General features: G+C 53.4%; 1 protein-coding gene and 1 long non-coding RNA gene across 3 annotated transcripts; one reads left to right on the top strand and one right to left on the bottom strand.

Annotated features, from left to right (window-relative positions):
* Positions 1–2742: 2742 nt before the first annotated feature.
* SEC61A1 (SEC61 translocon subunit alpha 1) lies at positions 2743–18718 on the bottom strand. The gene is made up of 12 exons (XM_051851785.3): positions 18590–18718; positions 18258–18325; positions 15468–15533; positions 15304–15382; positions 14203–14334; positions 12231–12340; positions 11816–11969; positions 8815–8975; positions 7139–7336; positions 6400–6591; positions 6060–6136; positions 2743–4866 (listed from the first exon to the last, which is right to left on the bottom strand). The coding sequence occupies exons 1-12, from the start codon at positions 18594–18596 to the stop codon at positions 4680–4682; spliced, it is 1431 nt and encodes a 476-aa protein (XP_051707745.1). The 5' UTR covers positions 18597–18718; the 3' UTR covers positions 2743–4679.
* A 135-nt stretch (positions 18719–18853) lies between these two features.
* LOC149124419 (uncharacterized) lies at positions 18854–20254 on the top strand. Of its 2 annotated transcripts, none has more exons than XR_016214417.1 (3): positions 18854–18942; positions 19924–19969; positions 20064–20254. It is a non-coding gene; the product is annotated as an uncharacterized LOC149124419 (long non-coding RNA). The 2 variants fall into 2 exon arrangements; XR_016214416.1 differs by lacking the exon at positions 18854–18942 and adding an exon at positions 18985–19122.
* Positions 20255–21499: the final 1245 nt, after the last annotated feature.

The raw sequence follows: 21499 nt of genomic DNA, 5'->3' as shown, positions 1-21499 counted from the left end.
AGCGCACCCAGTCGGCCCTGCTCTTGCCCCACAGGCGACAGTAGGGAAGAGCCAGCCGGGTCGCTCCAGAGATGGACTGGGGACTCGGGAAAGGGAGCTAGGGGCCAGCCTTGGAGAGCGCACCGCCGCGGCCTGGCAGGGAGGAGCCGCTGCTGGGTGCCAGGAGCACCCAGAAGTTGACAGGAGCGAGGGAGGCCGGCCACCCTGCGCAGGGCACAGCGGGGTAGCACCGTCGTGGGCGGTATCATTCCCCTGGGGCTCCGAGCCCGGCTCGGGATTGCGAGGCCACAGCGCCCCGGCGTGGGCTGACGCCCGCACACCACCTGCCCCAGCCCAGCCCAGCCCCGGGGCCATCCCCGTGTCCCCCACGGCTCTGCCCAGATCCCCGGGCTGGACCCAGCACCTATGCAGCCTGCTTCCCCACAACGGGGGCCGAAGCTCGCTGGGCAGACAGCCTCGCGCATGTCGGAGAGCAGCAGCCCCTGGGAAGCTTTAACCGACCTGGACTTTTAGTGAGAAATTCTTTATTTACAACTTAACAACTTTTAATTACATTGTCCATAAACTTTTTTGAAGTATCCTTGAACACATTTAATTATTTGAATGGATAATTTTGAGCACAGTTCAGAATTTTAGGAAGTCCCAAAGGGTATCCAGTTGGGGGGGGGGACCTCCAACACCTGTGTCCTGATCCCTCTTTGGACGCTGCCTGCTTTGGACCACTGGGTCCTACTGGAGGTGACCTGTGCCCATGCACCCTAGGACACACACAGCAGTCAAAAGGAAGACACCGTTCTCCAGGTACCACTCAACCTCCTACCCTGCCCCATCCGTCAGTCTCTGCCTTCCAGTCCTCTCCGCGTTTCTAAGCGACTGGCAGACACAGTGTGCACTTTATCTTGAAATGCTTTGGCACACAGGTCATTATCCGGAGTTGTGTTTGCTTAGGGTTTTGTTGTTTTGCTAAGGTTAACCCTACAGAGTGAAATTCACGTGCTCCATCCTCTTAGTTCTGGCCGGGAAACACACCTTGATCCTAGGATGTTTCTGGCACCCCAGAAAGTTCCTGTGCCTCTCCCCAGACAATCCCCACTCCCTGAGAAGCAACCACCGTCAGGATGTTTTCTGCCCCAGCTTAGCCTTGCCTGCTCCAGGATTTTGTATGAATGGGACCATTCATCGTGTGTGTGCTCGTTTGTGTTTTCACTGAGAATGCTTTTGAGGTTCATGGACATCGTGGTATGGACCAGTAGTTTAAGATGTCATCATATGGACGTGCCATAGCTTCCTAATCCATTCACCTGTTGATGGCTCCAGTTGTCAGCTATTGTGAATATTCCCTTGTTCAAGTCTGTGTAGGTCTGTGTTTTTCTCTTGGGTCAGTGCCCAAGTGGGATAGCTGACTACAAGGTAGGAATATGCTTGGTGTTATGAAAAACTGCGGGGCTTTTTCCTGGTGCAATCTATTTTTTCAACTCCCTATTTTTTAAAAAAAAGTTTCATTATTTATTGTGTGTGTGTGTATGAACCACTGGTTCACTCCCCAAATGCCTGTAATAGCCAGAGTTGGTTGGGCTAGGCCACAGCCAGGAAATAGAAACTCAATCCTGGTCTCCCACTTGGGTGATAAGGACAAAACTACTTCAGCCCTCACCTGCTGCCTCCCAGGGTGTGTGTTAGCAGAATGTGGAACCAGGACTTGAACCCTGTTATGGGATATTGGTGACTCCTGGAGAGTCTTCTCAGTATATATAAAGAACAGTCCGACAGGGCTGGGGAACCTTTTTTCTGCCAAGGACCATTTGTGTTGAGGTGGATTAGTTTCCGAGAGGAAGAGCGTGGTGGGGGCAAGACATCATTCACGGGCCATACAAAATCAGCAGCTTAAAAACTGGACTGCTATAGATTTACTGAATTTCAAGTTCCACTTGTGGTTGCCTTGGCAGGCCCAGACCAAGTGATTCTGTGGGCCTTATGTGGCCCGCCGGGGTGACGTCTCCCACCCTTGTATGGAGATCTCTCCAGAGGGAGGTGTTGTTGGTTTACTCAGGCCCCTTCTGTTGGACATTTAGTTGGTCTTAGCCTTACTGAGCAGCAGACAGAGGGAGCGCAGGGAAGAGGCAGCTCTGTTCCATCTGCGCAGGGCTTTCATAATGCTTGCTAACTGGGAAGAGTGTGACAACCCAGAGGGTTGGAGGCAGGGAGTGAAGTGGGCACTGCTCTAGTTAGGAGCGCCCTGGGGCTCTCCGGATCCAGATGCTGGAAGTTCAGGCTGGCTCCCAGATGATCCTGGAACGGCGCTACATGCCTTTGTCTGGAAGCCATGCTTTCCCCTTGGCCATGGGCCATGCCTCGGGGGCTGAGAAGGGAGGCAAAGGTGTGGGGCCACAGGCTCCCTCTGTCAGGGGCTAGGGGTGCTGCCTCTGGAGGCCTCAGGGTCCCCACAAGACAGTGGTGGGCACTCTGCCTTCCCAGGAGAGCCCCGTAGCAGCTGCAAGGCTGCACCAGCCCTCTGGCTTTGGCAGATCAGTCCCTGTGTGTTTCACTTCACCAGGAAGTGTGACCACGAGGCTGTTATCACCACCAGGCACAAGTGTTCCTGGCCAAATACCTCTCTGAGGAGGGAATTTCCACCTGGTGGAGGGAAGACCCACGGAAATGTGCCGTCTGACACACCCAGAGGTCTAAGCCTTGTGCTGTTACTGGGAATACAACCTAATTCAAAAAGAGAACATGACCAAGTAGCTTGTAAAAAGTTGGCTTTATTTGTCACTTATTCACCGTATCTCAGTTAAGCCATTTTGGCGTCCACAGTGACAGTCCCCTGGAAGCAGGGGTCAGCCCCTGCCCACCCACACACTGAACATCAACCAGAGGGCGCGAGCCCAGGCCGCACACGGCCCAGCTGGATGGTTACAGCAGCAGGCAGGATGGCAGGGCTCCTCCCGAGGCCTGGCGCACTCTGGCCCACGGTCACGCTACCCCTCGCCAGAGCCCGCGGCAGCCCCAGGGCTGGCTGGGAGGGGCCTGCTGCTCTGAGGCAGCCACAGAGGGCAGGAGTGGGAGGACCCTGCAGAGGGCGGCGCCAGGTCTTACGAGCTCCCGGCTGCTCAGGACTGGGTCTAGACAAGGCCACGTGTGGTATGGTGTTGAGTCCTGGGCTGTGGTTGAGTCCACTTTGTGGTGCCACTGACTTGCCAGGTGGCTTTAGGCCAGTCTGCTTCCTGGTCAGCACTGCCAGTGAGGTCTCCTGGGAAGCCCCAACCCGACTCAGACAGGTAAAAAGTAATCGTGACGGGGCTGCGCGCTGCTGGGGGGGCGTCTCCTCCATGGCTGCACTTGCCGCCAGGCTCCCTTCTTAGAAGGGGCATCCTCCACGAGAACACCCTTGGTCCCCCAGTATCTAAGGCTCACTCAGCCTTAGGTCCCCCAGTATCTTCGTCCCCAGCCTGCTGCCCTCACCAGGCAGCACTCGGCTCCCACCAAGGGCCTCCGTGAAAGCCGAGACCTGGGTCCCCAGCTGTCACTGACTGCAGACCCAAGTGCGAGTCTGCAGGTGGAAGCTGGGGCAGCGTGAGAACCCAAGCTCTCGGAACCTGACTTCCCCAGTGAGGAGCCGCCTGTGTGCTCCCGTCTCTGCCAAGTCCGCGGACCTGGAGAGGGGCTCTGGCATCTCCTGATGCACTTGCGTTTGGTCCCGAGCACCGGAAGACAATTCTAGAATAACGGTAGGGGCTCTGTATAGAGAGAGGGAGGCAGCCCAAGAACTGCTGCTTTCCTTTGGTGCCTGCCTGCTGCCACGGCCTGTCCCCTTTCTAGGGGACAGTGGGTACCAGTAGTGTAGCCACGAGGAGACAATTCCAGGACAACTGGCAGAAGCCGGCCGGCCGGATGCACGTCGCTGCAAGGGCCCTCCACACAGACATGTGACTCGCCTGGCCAGGCTCCACTTGGTACAGCTGCCGAACCCTGACCTGGCTCCAGCGGAGGCGACATGAGCTGACCAGAGATGGTGCAAACAAGCAGCCTGCTCTCAGCCTCAAGGCTGGAGGAGCCAACAGCACACACATGGGAAACCAACGGATGGCCCAGTGTCCTCTGGGAAACGTGTCCGTCTTTTGGAAGAAGCTCTGTGCTTAAAAAACCGTGTAAAAGGGACAACAATGGTGTCTTACAGAGAACAGTCTGAAGCCAGATATTCCGGTCCCTGACTGAAGGAGACCCGGCTGTGAGGTTCCCCACTTTTACATCCTCAGCAACACGTGATCCCCCACTTCCCACGCTACTGCCAAAATGAAACGCTGACATTTCAGGGTTTGTGCTTCCAACCAGAACCAGCAACTCCCTTTGTGGGGGGCGGCACTGAGAAGATGCCAAGGCTAAAGCAAACGTTCCTGGATGCTTGGGGACAATCATACACCATTCCCATCTCTGGCAATCAGCTGAAGGAAAACTCACTTCTACAGTTCGTTTTGCCAATGCCAGAATAAAAGAGCAAAATTTCAAATTGGAGAATGTCTAGCACTTTACACAGTGGAATGAAGGAATATGAAATTAAAAAACATTAATAAACAAAGTCCAAATGCCACAGCGGTGCTCTCCTGTGAGAAGAGCGCCCGTCTCTAGGCAGTTCCGGAGCGCGCGGCCTCGGCCTCTCCCGGTCCCTGAGGAGACGTGGCTCAGAAGAGAAGGGCCCCCATGCTGCCGACCTCACTCTGCTCCTTGACGAAGATCTCAAAGTACTGGTAGATGATTGTCACCGCGAGCAGGATTCCCGTTCCAGAACCAATGGCGCCCAGGAAGTCGGCCAGGACTGAGAGGGCCCCGATGCACAGCCCCCCGAAGGCTGCAGCTGTGGGGATGTACCTGGGGGAGTGGGAGAGGGTGAGTGAGGCCCCCAGCTGATCTACCCCTAATCTGAGATGCAGAAAAGGGCTGGATGGCCCAACAGGTTCACTTGTGGCTAGCAGCCCCAGAGGCCACCCTGCTGCCTCCTTGAGACTTCATTTGCTGTCCCACCCTAACGTTATGGAGCTGCATGGTCCACCAGCTGGCCACGCTGGCCCCATGTGGCTAATGGTCCCAAGCGAGATGATGTGGAAACAAGACTGTGAAGCATCTCAATGTGACTTCTCCTTCAACTACAAGTTGAAATGATGCTCTGGATACACTGTATTAGTATGCATATAATTTAACCGACTTTTCAGTTTCCTAGCATGTCTACTAGAGATTTTTAAAATTTATAAATGTGACTTGTATTATTTCTAATGAACAGTGCTAGACTAGGAGAATGGATGCAACGGACTGCTGTCCCTGCGAGGGATGTGAAATGCACGACTGGGGCTTTTCGTGTGGTTGCTTCTTCAGCAGAGAGGCCAGCAAGCTGTGGCCCACGGGACAAGTTGCCTGACACCTGATTCTGCCAGTAAGTAGTTTTGTCTTTGATTTCAAGTGACAATGGATAAGCAGTGACAGCCACTATGTGGCTGGAAAAGCCAGCAACACTCACGCTGCCACCCACCCTGCCCAAGGGGCAGCTCCATTCCCTGTGACAAAAGCAGCCAACAGACTGCTGGGAAGGGAGCACCCCTCCTCAGCTCGCTGCTCTCCCTCGTGTGGCCACCACCCTCCCACCTCTGGCTCCTGCCTCTCTCATCTGGCAGCCTGACCTTCCTCCCCACTTCAAAGGGCATCAGCCTCTTCTAGGCCCAGCTTCTACAACCTCAGGCCCTCACCTGTGCTCAGGCCAGGACCCGGCTGCTCCCTTCAGCATCCCACGGGGATGAAGAGAGGTGAGGGCCACTACAGCCTGCACCGCACTCAGGGCCTTGCCATACCGTCCTGTACCCGCCTCTGGCCACAAGCTCCCATCTCGCCACCCTCAGAGGGGGCCTCTGCAGCTTCACTTTACTGTGTTCAGCAGTGTCTGGCACTTAGCAATTTCCCAAGTATTTCTTTCCACAGGGACCTTACTGTTCAGTGACCGAGGATGAGACCCAGCTGTGTAAGAAAACAGCGCAGGTGCAATAATGGGAGGTCAGGGACTGGGCTGCACTTACCGATTGAGCTCGTGGACCATGGACGTCTCCCGGTGGCCTCTCATCACCATCTGCTGCTCCTTCAGCTGCTTTGCAACCTGCAGGGCACCAACCAGAGGCGTGCAGGCAGTCATGTGACACTACACAGGGCAGATTTCCTTCCCCAGCCCTAACACTATTTACAGAGAGAATCTGAGGGCTGCCACAAGGAAGTCACGTGACAAAGCCCGGTGCTGATAGGCTGCTGGGCTCCAGCTGCTGGCCCTGCCTGCTTCTGAGCTGGCTCTCACAGGAGGAGGTCAGAGTCAGTACCCCTCATGCCAGCAACAACCGAATCTCGGACGTCTGTACTTCTACTTACATCTTTGGCAGAAGAACCCGAGACCTCAATCCACGTTTTGGAGAAGAAGGCGCAGGAGCCCAGCATGAAGACGATGTACACAACGGCATGGACGGGGTCCTCCAGCACAGAGCCGAAGGACTCGGGAGGAGACAGGTAATAGCAGAGGCCACCCACGGGGTAAGCGCGCGCCGGGCCCCCGGAGCTGGTGTCCTGCAAAGCACCAAAATGCCTGTGAAGGCTGTTTCTTGCTTTAAATATACAGACTTACACTTATTCATTCATTTTATTTGAAAGGCAGAGAGAGAAAGAGACAGATGGAGAGGTATCTTCCACCCACTGATTCACCCCAAAATGGCTGGAGCTGCGCCAGCCAAAGCCAAGAGCTGGGAACTCCGTCTGGGTTCCCATGGAAGTGGCGAGTGCACAGACCACCACCTGCTACCTCCCCGGAGCATTAGCAGGCAGGTGGAGCGGATGCAAGCCTGGCACTCTGCTGGGGAGGCGGGCACGGGGGCACCTCGACTCTGCACCACACCTCTGCCCTGTGGCGTTGTTTCACTGAACTTCAGTGCCAGCACAGAAAGACAGCTCTGAGCAAACCAAAGAATACCTTTTAGTCAAGCAATTTCCTTGCTAAAAACAATTTGCAATATGCTGAATTTGTAAAAGGCACAATTAGAAAATATCTCTGGGTAACATGATCTGTCACAAGCAAGAACCACTGCCGAAAATAATTCTGTGCACAGAGTGTACTCACAGACCAGGTGCCCAGCAGGCTAACCAGCAGGTTGCCGCTGAAGCGCGCGGACAGCATCTGGGAGATGACGTACAGGTTTGACACGAGGGCGGACTGCAGGATGATGGGGATGTTGGAGGTGTAGAAGAGCTTGATGGGGTAGGTGTTGTACTGGCCACGGTAGCGGGCTGACTTGATTGGCAGGTCCACTCGGAAGCCCTGAGAAGCCAAAGAGAACAAAAACGCTGGTCACTGCTCAGTGCTGCCAGTGCTCAGAGAAAGATGGGGTGGGGGTGCTCAGGTCAGGCAGGAGGGAGGTGGTCTGGGAGAGCATCTGGGAGCTCACGCCCTTTCACTGCCCACCGCTGCCAGCACTGTTACGTGGGCACACAGGCAGGGCAGTCCCAGAAAGCCTGGGTTAAAAATGGGCTTTAACGCAGCATACTGGTATGACCCCACTTTTATTAAAAACCAAGTTACCACATGGTAGCCACACCCATGTGGATACACAGAGAAGCCCGCAAGGGCACATACCCAAATCCTAACAGTGCGTCTCCCGGCCCTGGGCCAGGGCCACTACATCAGCCTCATGCCACCGAGCGGGCCTGGGGTTTGATCCTGAACGGGAAAGTCTAATGTGCCACGAAAGCAACCCCCGTCTCTGAGATGTCGGAGAACACTCCTTTTCAGCAGTTTTATAACTCTCGGTACCTAAGAGGGCGCAGCCTCAGAGCACTCCAGTAACAAGTTCTTAATGCTCCGACGGCCACACCTGCCAAGCCCCCGACGAGTCTGCTGTGATTCAGACACCTGACTCAGTCCTAGTAGCGCGGACAGGTTGATTATTTGGTCAAGTAAAAGCATGTGGTCGGTACAATGACCTCCTCACAAACGCCACACTGCTTTGCCGCGTCTCCTCCTTTCTCAATAAAAACACATGGCGTGGACAATCACAGAGTACAAAAGACAAGCCAGTGCACAGCCTCGCAACTACCGGATCAGGTCTCTTATCCAGAAGTCAGGGAGAGTGATAATTTCCACCTTCCTCTCGAGAGGAAGAGCCTGTTCCTGGATGAATACACTGCCCACACACCCTCTGTGACTACGCCGCTGAAGCAGCAGGCGTTTCAGAGCCTGCTTCCTTTTCACTTCTCCTCAACTAAGAACTCAAACAGCCAGCCCTCTGCGTCCGTGGGTTCTGCGTCCATGGATTCAAGCAACCACGGGTGGAAAATACTAGAAGAAAATCGTCTACCAGATACGCACTTTCTTATTTGTTAAACAATACAATCTAAAATACTTAAATCACACTTGTATCAGGTATCATATATGAAAGGATTTCATGCACACAAGGGGATAACTGTAGTTAAATGCGAATACTGTGTTATTTTATACACGACACTTGAGCAACTGTGGGCTTTGGGGATCCTGAAATCCGTCCCTCATTAATATATCTCATCTGTATATCTCATCTGCTGGCAGGCCAGCCAAGGGAACGTGATTTCAGAAATGTGAATTCTGCTTAGTTGGCTCAAGTTCCCATGATGCAGTGAATACACTGTGTGTGGCTCGAGTGCCACCTCCACATCTCCATATTGTGATGACGTGGCAACCCCCAACACAGGGATGCACAGAGGCAGGCACCCAGAAACGCAAACCCAGGCCCCCACGACTGCCTGTGGCCAGTTCTGACGCACCTGGAAATAGATGACCACTGCAAAGACAAAGATGGTGGCGATGAGGTTCATGAGGTTGGGCAGGTTCTGGCGGTAGAACGCCTCTCGGAGGGCTCGCACCTTGTCTGTGCGTGTGGCCAGCAGGTGGAAGAGGGCGATGATGGCACCTTCAAATTCCATCCCTGTTTGTGAAGCGGGGGACAAATGTGGTGAAGGGACAAACAGCATCGCCTCACAGTGCAAATTCTGCTGTTCCAGGTTGGCACAGCTCTAGTCCCATGAAGGCTGGCCACGTGTGCCCCTTGTCCTGGCAGGAAGTGGATGCCATTTCCAGAGACCCAGCTCTGTGGGCGGGGCAGGCAATGTTATCGGGACTGTGAGGAGCATGAGGTACACCCTGGGATGTTTTCCTCAAGTTTCTAACAGATGACAGCTGGATGCACCTGCTGCCTCTGCCTGGACACTCAGAGACGGCATCAGGCAGACACCTAAGCAGCACCGCTGCTGACCACCGCAGCCATGGGAGGTGGCCGAGCTGGGGGAGCACCGTCTCAACTGTCCGGGCTTCCTCACCTCACTTGTGGTGATCTTCTCTAAGGCCTCACCCTCCCCACCTTGTAGCCTATGGGACAACACTGGCCTGTCTCCCTGCCTTGCAGGTTACAGGGAAGCTAGTGCCGGGGAAGGAAGGAAACTATTCATGCCCCACTCCCCCAGTTCTGATCTCACCTTGTTCATTCTGCTCTGGCTACAGATGCTGATCCTGGAACCCACCAGGTGCATTTCTACCTCAGGGCCTTTGCTCCCGCTGTGTCCCTCCCTCATCTCTCAGAACTTTACTCCACTGTCAGTGAGGCCTTCCTTCCTGCCCAGACTCACAGAGCAGCAACTTCCCCGGGAGTTCCGCCTTCTTCTGCTTGGTTTTGCTCCAGGGTCCCTGTGGCACCAACTGACACACAGCATGTGTTTTATTCGCTCTGTCTCCCCAGTGTCTACAGCAGCACCTAGTACTTACTGAATACATGAGGTATTTGTTGGAAGGAAGGTAGCTAACGGCAGTGCCAGGCTTAGGCCATAACTCTTCTAATATCTATCTTCTAATTTTTTAATTATTTCTCAAATTCACTACCTGCTGAACCTTTGGGAGAAGTTTCTAGGTGCTAGAGGGACTTCAGGAGCAAGGCTGTTCTGTGCCTGAGCTGTCCCTGCTGATTCCCCGTTCGAGATTGTTCTCGATGTCCAGGAAAAGCAACGGAGGGTCCACTCAACAGCCCCTACCTGTGTGTCAGGCCAAGGGCAGCTCAGCTCCAGGCACAGCTGGAAGGCCAGCCTTTCCCCGCGGCCCTGCACACCTACCCGCCCTTCCCCGAGGTGGGTCCTGGTGACTCCACTGTCCTCCCTGCTGCTCCGCAGCCAGCACAGTGCTCCCTCCAGCGCCATGGACCACCCACACACAGGAAACCGGGCAACCTCCTCCCCAAATGCACCTCTGCTCCAGCCACCTCCCAATGGCCGATGGACCCTGTGACACGTTTACTTCAAAGTTTCTCACAGCCCTGAATGTGCCTCCTGTGTCTCATCTCTTGCGTGTTCTCCTCTTGGTGCCCTGACTCCATGCTTCTGCCAGGCTGGCTGGCCAAGACCAGAGCAGTGCTGCATTCACTGGACCGCCGTCTGCGCCAGTCTTCCAGAATGGAGCAAATCTTTCCTTCCAGCCGCTACTCCTGGCACTCAGTGCCCTGTTCCAGGACGGCGTGTGAGCTTTGTCCAGCTGCTGCCAGTCTCCTGGGCCTTCCCTGACTGCCCTACCTTGGCTTCCACTCCTATATTACTTCCTTCTAGCTCAGGTTTCCCCCAGGGCCAGGGACAACCAGGGTTATCACCAAACACCTGGATCCGACTGCACCTCGATCGTCCTGCCTTCTCATATTCGACTCTGCAAAAACCATGCCTTCGGTTCCCTAGCTTCTCCCAATTTGCCTTGGATTTCCTAAAACACTAGGAAATGCTCAAGGCAGTAAACTCTGAGCTCATTCATTCTAAGGCTCCCCAAACGTCTCCCCGCTCAGGTGTACTCCCTTCTCTGGAAGGCACAGGTGGCCTTCACTTGTCCTGGGACTCATTTTTGGTCTCAGTGAAGAGAGGATATGGTCTCTGGAAGCCAGGGACAATTTCCAGCATTCAATTCCAAGAAAACACTCAAACGTACACAAACATTTCTCATGGGACTCTTCTGAGTAACGTATTTAGCAACAAAAACTGCCTGCTCTCCTTTTCTATCAAGTCTTGTTCTAAGGCTTCCCTTACGTGTTTAGAAACCTTTGTTACAAACACCCCATCACAAGACTTCTCAGTGGCATTATCAGTGGATACAATGGAGCATACCAATATCTGATCTGATTTACTGTTAGGTATTATGTAAATGGAAAAATTCGCCATCATACAATTTCATCTTGTTGCTCATTTCTGCTGGTGCCCGAGGCTCCACAGGGCAGGAATATGCCCAAAGCCCACACAACTAGCAAGAACAGCCAGGATCTGAACCCAGGTGGTAAACAAACCCGAGTCCAGGCTGCTCTCACAAGGTTGTCCCTGCATGCACGACTGGGTGCTCGGGGTTAGTAACAGCATCTTCTGAAACGTAATCTGCTGGGAGTGACTGTAAAGGATGTTTAATGTTAACAAGTCAAAAAAACTACCAAGTACTTAAATATCACAAGATAACTGGTTAAAGTAAATATGACTTCATCCTTCCATTACAAGTTCATGCTAAGAAAAATCACGCAGAAAATTATTCTAGCACACCAAATGCCCATGAAATACTCTTAATAGAAAAAATGCAAGTTAGGCAGCATTAAGTGTATGAAGCCATCTGTGTTTACAAACATGCTGCAGGTGCACACAGAAAGAGCCAGAGGTGCAGCTCCAATGGGACTGTGGGACGGGGAACCTCCGCCTTCTGCCTGGTCCACGTCAGTACTCGTGACGGCACTGTGTCACCAGGGCAGCTGAGGGCTCTTACCTCGGCCAGTGTTGACAGTTGTGGGGCTGAATGCCTTCCATACGATGGTCTCACAGATGTTAGTTGCAATGAAGAGGGAGATACCAGAGCCTAGGCCATACCCTTTTTGCAGGAGTTCATCCAAAAGCAAGACAATTAAGCCAGCAACAAAGAGCTGTAAAATTTAAAAAGTCACAAAGGTAAAGAATCTGACACTGTGTACCTGTCCCCAAGGACACGGTCCCCCCCCTTCAGTCGTGGGCCCTCTGACGGACACGCTGAAGGCAGGGTTGGAGCTCGCCCTCAGCTGCGCAGAGCAGTTGCAGAGCCCCCTGCCTCCGCTGGATCCAGGCAGGCAACCCCGGGGTACCTGGCTTCCTCTCAGTTTGCTGTTTGAGAACTGTTAGTCAGGAGAGGATGTAAATGTCATAATTACCTGAATGGTGATTAACAGGCAGATTCCAGCCCCCATCTCGGAAGGGTCCCCGTACATTCCTGTCATCACATACACGATAGACTGGCCAATGGTGATGATCATGCCAAACACTAGAAACCAAAGGAAACCCGTGTTCACAGAGTGGGACACCACTTGGCAGCACAGGAAAGTCTGCACGCTCCTCAACGCCAGGTGGAGGGGGGCCCAGAGGTGGAAGCACTGATGCCCCCAAGGGGCGTGGGTGGGGAAACGTCAAACAGCCACAGTGTCACATCTCAACTGTCCCTAAATTCACTTCCCTTCCAGAAGCAGGAGGAGTAAGAGGTGAAGCATGGCAAACTTGGCTGTTACACAAGGCAGATGAGGGAACAAAATCAGCTCAAGGTGACAGCAGAGACAACGAAGTGGTCACCATGAGCAGTAGCACATTCGCTGTCAGGTCACTCAGGAGCCGAGCGGTTCTTAAGGGGACTGACTACGCTGCAGCTGACCACGTGGGACCAAGACTGAGCCTAGAGTGTTACCTCCACGACGGAGCAAACCTTTCTCTCATCTGCACCCACAAAACCATCAGCTTGGTTTCTAGTTCCACTGACTTCTTCCAAGTACCTTTGGCCTAAGAAAACTTTCATTTTTTGTGGACTGTCTTCCTGCTGTATTTCACTGCCAGGCACAATGAGGTTCACACATTTTATTGGGTTCTTAAGTAAGGTTTGGACTTCAGGTGAAGTTTCTCTGCTTAGTCTGCTACATAAACTAAATTTTACTTCAGGTGCTGGCACTGTGGTGTAGTAGGTTAAGCCTCCACCTGCAGCGCCAGCATCCCATATAGGCGCCAGTTCGAATCCTGGCTATTCCACTTCTGATCCAGCTCCCTGCTAATGGCCTAAGAAGGCAGTGGAAGATGGCCCCAGTCTTTGGGCCCCTGCACCCACATGGCAGACCTGGAAGAAGCTCCTGGCTCTTGCCTTTGGATCAACCCAGCTTTGGCTACTGTGGCCATTTGGGGAGTGAACCACTGGATGGGAAATGTCTCTCCCTCTGTCTGTAATTCTGCCTCTCAAATAAATAAATAAATCTTAAAATTTTTTTTTCTTTACTTCAAAGTGCTCATCAAATACAGTCCCAATTGGAGTTTTTCCAAAGTGCTCAGTAACAGTGAATTCTTAAGGCAAAAAAAAATTGTATGAGCAAAGAGAAAGAGACTAATTTGTGCTTTTGAAAAAAAACCTGCATGTATATTTGAAATTCCGATTTGTGTCTGAAACAGGCAAATCCAAATGAGATGAAATTCTCAATTACTTGCCACACTAACTTTAGATATCTGTAAGACATGCTGAGGTAGAACTGAGAATCTCATTTCCGAGTAATACAGTTAACTGAGGCTGACCATGGTTAATTCTGATGATCGTCACTGTGAACAGCGACACCGTTGTCACTCCTCCTATTTACAGATGAAGAAGCGGAGACTCCAGAGATCTCGTCTCGTCTTCCCCGTATCACAGAGCTAGGAAGTGGCAGAGCTGAACTGCGAGGATCACCCTTCCCCTCAGTTAAATCCTTTTAAAAGCCCGGAAGAGAGAACACAGTAACCGCTATGTGGTGCTGAGCACTGAGAGCGCAAGTACTCAACTCCATCCTTACAGTTCTGAAGGTGCCAAGTGGCAAGGACATTGTGGCCCTAGAGGGGAGACCTCCAACCCCTACTCCTTCCACTTCAGCGTGCAGCCCTGGGGGCATCCCAGAACCTCTGCCCTGCCCGCCCTGCCCTGCCCGGCACACACGCAGCACTGGCCCCTCTGCCCTCCCAGGAGTGCTCTCTTGCATTAACACACACCAGAGAGCGGTGCAAGGTTGGTGGGCCAGGAGGTCACAGCACCCTGGGCAAAAGTGTTTTGATGCCCCAAACTCTGTAGCAAATTCAAGTTCTCCGTTATAGATTATACCAGAACATTATTACAGTCTTTCTTACACTTCTGGGCTCCGTTGAAGAGAGCTCTGTCTTTTGGAGTGTCTCCAACTTCGATGATCTTAGCACCAGCCAAAAGCTGCATGATGAGGCCGGAGGTGACGATGGGAGAGATACCCAGCTCCATCAGTGTGCCTTGAGGAGAAGCGGAGCAAAGCACAGCCAACATTAGCTTGCCACAGCAAACATTATTTGGGGGAAAGGAAAACGAATGAGCAAAATTTGACAGGGCACGGCTTAGACAAGTTCCGTGTCATTCAGTGTGCTAGCAGCATTTAACGCAGACAATAACCCCGAGCGTCAGTGAACTGGGTGTCACGCACTTCACTCTGCAGCCTGCCAGGCAGCGTCTTACTCTGCCGAGGAAGTCACATGGCAGCTAACAGATCGCTGCATTTAAATTCACCATAAACAGCTTCGTTCTGGCTTTACAGAGATAAGAAAGGTTTGTCCCTTCATCAGTTAATAAAATATCTGGATAACATTCAAATAATTTCCAGAGTCTGCAAAGGGGGCCTGTACAATTCTATCTAGCTGTGAATAAACGTCTACTTCACATTATGCTAAAATGAGCTCTATTTCCAACTGATTTGGAATTTAATTTGAACTCATTGTAAAAGAGTTAATCAAATGCAGTATCAACAGACTCATTCGCAATCCTCCTCACTGCCCACAGGTGCCTGGTTGGAGCAGACAAAACACGGTTCTACATTTTTTGACAGATACATGGAACCTATAGATATAAAGATGCGGCTGAGAAACAAATTACGCAGTCTACAGAATGTTATCAATGAAAACGGCATCATCCCAGGTATTCATAAAATATTGTTTCCGGCAGGCTGTTTTATTCTCTGCAACGTAGACTTATCTTGTTATTACAGGTTTTGTGTAGCATTCAAACCCAATCCAGACACGACGACGCCTTGGTGCTGAACTCGGCACGTAATGAGGCTATTCAACACGGCACAGGAACGCTCCACGCGATTTTCTGAGCCACGTGTTTTCACACTCTCGGCTCTCTAGGTAAAGCCAAGCCTTGTAACTGAACTAAATGAGACTAGTCACGACCACGCTGCACCAAGAAAGGCAGAGAAAGAGGCCTACCTCTGTTCGAGGCCAGAATCACTCTCATCCAATAGAAAGGGTCGGCAGAATCGGAAGACATGATACCAAACAGGGGAATCTGCAGGCAACGAGAACCAAGTCGGCAAACTGTTCCGGCCACGCAGACTCCCCGCCCCAGCCGGCCGCGCGGGGCCCGGGTTTACCTGGCAGCACACTAGGAAGATGAAGAGGGTGATGGCTGTCCATAGCACCTTCTCCTTGAACTGGATCTAGAGAACAGAATGCATTGCAGCCAGCAGTTAGTTTCACAAGCAGATTCCCACAAACGGACTTTCACCAGGCCCCTGTCTTTGATCACCAAAGACAAACCCGGAACCAAACCTAGGCACCGCGAGTATCACAGGGGCATGGGGCAGAGCGCCGCACGGGCATCACGCCAGCCTCCACGCCACATGGCGCTGACATCTCACAGAGAAAACGAATCCTAGGAAGGTGACTTGCTTCGAATCCCACAGCTGAAGTGAATGCTACACTACCAGTTTAGGCCCAGGAGCAAAGAAATGCCACATCCCAGATGCCAAACCCACAAACCTTTAAACACACGGGCAACCTTTCATTTCAGGTAACAAAATCGTGTTCTGCTGTCAACTGGATGACATTTGGGATTGTTCAAGCGTAGTTTCCAAGACTTACGGGTCACACAATCTAATAAACTATACTGGGAGAGGGCAGGGAGAGTTACACACTTCATGTCCTCACTCACTTCCACTAAGATCTGATCACGAAGTTTCCCATCTTCTCAGCTGTGTCAGCCAGAGAGGCGACCAGAACCACGGTACGCAGGCATCGTGGCACAGCGGAGTAAGCTGCCTGTGCAATGCCCACATCCACTCACACCAGAGTGCCTGGTTTGCGTCCTGGCTACTCCGCTTCTGTTTCAGCTTTCTGCTAATGCACACCCTGGGAGGCAGGACGATGCTCAAGTACGTGGGATCCTGCCTTCGGCCTGGCCCAGACCTCGCTGCTGTGGGAATCTCGCGAGCGAATCCGCCGATGGAAGACTCCTGTGTACTTTCTCCTGCTGTCACTCTGCCTTTCAAATAACTAAGTCTTTAAAAAAATTTTTACCTGACTACTAAGTATTGGAAAAGTGTGAATCCCCACCCCCGGCGCCTCCCTCCGTAGTGGAGTGGGAACTGGAGTCTTTGCCTCTCTGCGACTGCCACTGCCTCCACCCCAAAAACGGCTTCAGAGGGCGCCACCCGAGAGCTGTGCAGCCTGGGCATTGTGAGACGGAAACTGACAGCCTTCAGTGAACAACACTGCAGCGTGAACACGTGAGAGGAGGAGACCTCTACGTGGGCGCCGAGTCAGTGTCCTGGCGCCCTGCGTGGAAGGCGCAGGCCTCTCCGTACCAGTCCACAGCAGGCAGGTCAGGTACGACGCGCATTTCACACCCGGCACTCCACACGGAGCTGGGGGAGGCACAGGACTCCCGTCTCCTCCGTGAGGAAGCTCTTTCCCAGCTGTCGTCCCCACCATACCAGAGAAATCAGAAGTCAGTCAAGGGACCCAACACCATTTTAGACGGACCAGCAGTGAAATCACTCGTTATGGGCCAAAAAAAAAAAAATGGACAGCTTTGTCAAGACTGCAGGATACAACCACATCTCACAACAAAACATGAGTCTCTCCACCCTGTCCGGCCTCTCCGCCTCTTAAGGAGCTGCTAAATCCAGCCAAGCCAAGCCCCAGTGCTCCCCCTCCAAGGGACAGTCCCCACACCACTCTAATCCTGCCCCTCCCTTTTCACTGATCTCCCAGGGCTCCCCACCTACCCTCTACACTGTCACCATGAACTACACCTAACACCTCCCCTCTAAACACACCAGTCTTGCAAACTCTCGGTCAGTCGGTAATTTCTTTTGCCTGCAATTCCTTTCCACTCCCTCCAGGAAACTGTCCTTCTAAGCCACCGTCACACAGCCCCTCTTCCAGAATTAACCCCCTCCTAAGCCACTGGTACCTGCACCTCGCCCATTTCCCTTGTTCCACTTGCACTCAGTAACAAGGCCAAGGTTACATGGTTATAAAGAGGCCATATTAAAGGGTGGGACGGACACCTGCCTGGCTCCTCCACTAATACCATTCCCATCGTGGGGGGGCGAGGGAGTAGGGCCTGGCCAATCAACCCATCACAGGTAATATACATGTAGGCATTTATATAAAACCATTGTAACCGAAAAAGTAGGCTCCAAGAGCCCACTCCATGTGGCTATCAATTACAGATGAACATATGTGAGTGTGTTAGGAACAGTCTGAGAAGAATGTGGGCACAAAATACTATTCATACTCCAACATATGGACCTAATGAAACTTTTCCTCCTTGTGTGACAGCTTTACTTTCATAGGCCCATCTTTCTCTCTCTCTCTCTCCCTCTCGGCTGTAGCTGTGCAGAAATTCGGATAACGACTCATCACGGCTCTACATTTCTTCCTTGAATGTGCCTGCTCCGAGAAGCCCTCCACTCCACAAAATGCCTCTATCCTCGGAACTGTGACCACCTACACAAAAGGCACAGACCCGTGTGTACAGGCTGAAGGGACCGCTTTCTCCTTCCGCAGCCGACACAAAGGGCATTTCCCAGGGGGAAAAAAAACCCAAGCCAGTCCTGCTCCTGCCGGAGGTAGAGAGGGGAGGGCACCGCAAGCCGAGTGTCCTAACTGAGGCCTTATTCATTCACACCCGGATCCATTTTGGGGACAGGGCACACCGGGGGCTTTGTTCACCGAGAATATCCAACAGAGGGGCTGGGAACAAAGCGGGCCGATGTCGGTGGCGCCGGCCCACCCCAGGACACACGGCCACTGTCCCGGGGGAAGCGAAAGGAGTCTCCCCATCCGGCGTGTCGAGGCCATCTTTAATTGTGCCCCAAACTTCCAGCGCCCGGTTGCAAGCAGCCTGCGGTTCGGAAGGCGACTTGGGCACTCACCTTCCTCTCTGGCTTCTGAATTTCCGGCAGGATGACACAGAAGGGCTTGATGACTTCCAGAAATTTGACTTGGATGGGAGAAAAACAAAAGAAGAGGAGTTAGGGCGCAGAGAAACCTCCCGCGCTGTGCAGGGAAGCCGCCTGCCCCGGGACCAGCGGGAGCCGGCGGCGCCACGGGAGCAGGTGCGGCACGCGGACCCCCGACGAGGGCCGAGAGTACCGGCTGCGCTCCGCCGGGGCCCGGACGGGCCTGGGCGAGGGGTCCCGAACACGCGAGGGACGGGATCGGGGGGGGTCCGATCGGTCCCGGGGCTGCCCCTCGGAGGACTCACTCGCCATGGCGGCGGCTGCTCCGGCTCGGCGTCCCGCTTGGGCTCCGCTCCGTTCCGAGTGAGGCGGCGCTGACCGCGGCCCAGCCTGCTCCGGGGCGCAGCGCCTTCGCTGAGAGACACGTCAGTGCTAGTCCCACGGCGAGCGGCGCGGCGCGGGGCGGGGCGGGGCCGGGGGCGGGCCGCGGGCCGCTTCCGCTTCCTGCCACGCTCGCCGGCCGGCCGGCCGCCGCGCCGTCTCCGCCGCGACCACAACTCCCGGCGTGCAGCGGGGCGGCCGCGGCCTGTCGGGAAGAGGCTGCGTAGCGCGGGGCACGCCGGGATGGGAAGTGTGCGGCTGCGCAGAGTAGGCAGCGGTGAGCGCGCTGGGAAGGGCTCGTCACACCTCAGTGGGCTGGGGCGGCGCGGACTCGCGGAGACACGGAGGCAGGCGCCAGGCGCTGAGTGCGTGAAGCGCTCTGCCGGTCGGCGGAGGCCCGGGGGCTCCAGCTCAGTAAAGTTAGCGAGCACCCGGTAGGCGCCTACCGGGGCGCCGGGTACGTGTGGAGAATCATTGTGTGCTGGATGGACGCACGCTGGTGGCACCGACGGAACAGCGCCGTTTGTTGGGTCATTCAGCAAACCCGAGACCTGTGCCGGGCCTTGGCCCCTGCCACCCGAGGACGAAGGGGCTGGGTTCCTAAAGAGACCTTAGGCCAGAGGAGGACCCAGGCAGCTCGGGGAGTCGCGCGGCCTGCTGGAGTCCAGGAAGGCTTCCCGGAGGAGGAGCTGGCCGCTTCTGGCGACGAGGAATTGGGGGGGAGGGTCCTGCGGGTCGGGCCTGGCGCTGGCTGCCCAGAGGCCGTGGGGGAAAGCCCTCTGGGGCCGAAGCGAGGCTGTGTGTAGAGGGACGGGTGGGGGTGGCATGTCTAATTGCAGAGGATGTGATAAGTAATCCGAAAGAGAGAGACGTTTTCTGCCGGGAGCCTTAGGAGGAGGAGAAGCTGGTAGATTTGTAGTGATGGTTACAGGATGAAGGTCCCTAGATTTGTAGTGATGGTTACAGGATGAAGGCCCCATTGATAATGGCCCGGCATCCTGAGAGCCTGGCCGAGGTCGCTCGAGGGGTTGTGGCCAAGTTGCATGTGTTGACAAACTAATTGCTTTAGGAGAATCACTACTTAGGACACTTTCGTGTCTTTAGCAGATTGTAATTCTTTGGAAAGTAGGTGTGCAGTGTTTTTATATTTATGCATTTAGGACTTTTATTATGTAGAAACCTAGAATTAGAGATGATAAAATCTGGGTTAAATTTTTGAACTTTAAATATAATAAATATGAATCTTGTTGACCTGCAGCAACACAATGGAGAAATTATAGTACTCCAAGCCTGAAACTTTGATGGTATGCAAAAATCAAAATAAATAAAATGTTCATTATACAAAATTTATAGCTCTGGAATGAAGAATAATTTGATTTTCTTTTCTTTTTTTTCAAGATTTATCTCTTTACTTGAAGGCAGAATGACATGGAGAGCACACGCACAGAAATTTTCCATTCTGTGGTTCAATCCCCAGAAGGCTGCAACAGCCAGGGCTGGAGCCAGGAGGAAGCTGGGAAATCCATGTGGGTCTCCCAGATGGGTGACAGGAACCCAAGTACATGAGCCGTCTTCTGCTCTCCTCCCAGGTGCGTTGACAGGAAGCTGGGTTGGAAGCAGAGTGGCTGGGACTCAAGGCGGCACTGGCAAGGGATGCTGGCGTCACAAGCGGTGGCCCAGCTTGCTGTGCGGCAGTGCTGACACCACTGTTTTTCAACCAAGAAGTTGACTTGTTAGAAATGTTGGCTGAAACAGTGCTCAGAAGTTCTGTCATTAAGAGACAGGGGGTAGGAGTTGTTCTGCGTGTTAAGCCTCCACTTGAGACACCATGTTCCATATTGGCGTGTCTGGGGCTCAGTCTCGCCTCTACTTCCAGTCCAGCTTCCTGCTCATGCACCTGGGAGACAGCAAATGATGGCCCAAGCAGTTGAGTTCCTGCTGCCCAAACTGAGTTCCTGGCTCCTGGCTCTGGCCTGGCCCAGGCCTGGCAGTTAGAGCATTTAGGGAGTTAGCCAGCAGATGGAGGGTATCTCTCTTTTGCTCTGCCGTTGGAATAAATAAAGGAAGGAAGGACGAAAATGAGAAGGGAAGGGGAGCAGAAGGAAGAAGAGGGTAGGCATCTGGCCTAGCAGCTGAGAGAGAGATCATCCATGGTTGATTCACCCCCAGATGGCTGCAACACCCAGAACTGGGCCGCTGGTTCACCCCCCAGATGGCTGCAACACCCAGAGCTGGGCCGCTGGTTCACTCCCCAGATGGCTGCAACACCCAGAGCTGGGCCGCTGGTTCACTCCCCAGATGGCTGCAACACCCAGAGCTAGGCCAGGCTGAAGCCACGAGTCAGCACTAGGGCCGTCATCCGCTGCTTTCCCGGGTGCATCGTTAGCAGGAAACTGGATCAGAAGCAGAGCAGCCCGGACTCAAGGCAGCACTCAGTAGCTTAACCCACTGTACCACAACACCAGTCTCCCCTCATTTCGTTTTTTAAAACCTTCCCAACTTTCATCTCCGAAATACAAAAATGTTTACCAAAACCCTGGAGCTGAGAATGTAACCAGCTGTCTCGTTCACTGTACTTCGCCTCCAGAAAGAGGACAAAAACATAAACAGTCTGGAGTGTATTTTATCTCTTCCAAATAACTTAAAGGAAATACAGCAGTTGTGAAATGTGGTTTATTTGGAACTACGTGGTTTATTAGTAGGTGTCATCGAAGGACCTTTCCTGAAGTTTGTGCACACAGCTTCTGGTTAGGTGAGGATTTAGCCTAAATCACACATGACTACAAGGCGGGCTGGGGCACTACTTAGAGCCGGGATGTGACTTGTCCGCCAAG

Source organism: Oryctolagus cuniculus, chromosome 10, assembly GCF_051225735.1.
Source record: "Oryctolagus cuniculus isolate XC-2025 breed Fujian yellow rabbit chromosome 10, ASM5122573v1, whole genome shotgun sequence".
NCBI lineage: Eukaryota > Metazoa > Chordata > Mammalia > Lagomorpha > Leporidae > Oryctolagus > Oryctolagus cuniculus.
The sequence above is the reverse complement of the archived record's forward strand: the minus strand, read 5'-3'. Positions and strand labels throughout refer to the sequence as shown.

What these genes read in the sequence shown, in the direction of transcription:
- SEC61A1 (XM_051851785.3), bottom strand. An exon ending in GATTCTGGCCTCGAACAGAG is followed by an intron (nt 14,335 to 15,303) that starts GTAGGCCTCTTT and finishes CTTCTCCTCAAG; the next exon opens with GCACACTGATGGAGCTGGGT. An exon ending in AACTGTCAACACTGGCCGAG is followed by an intron (nt 8,976 to 11,815) that starts GTAAGAGCCCTC and finishes CTTCACAAACAG; the next exon opens with GGATGGAATTTGAAGGTGCC.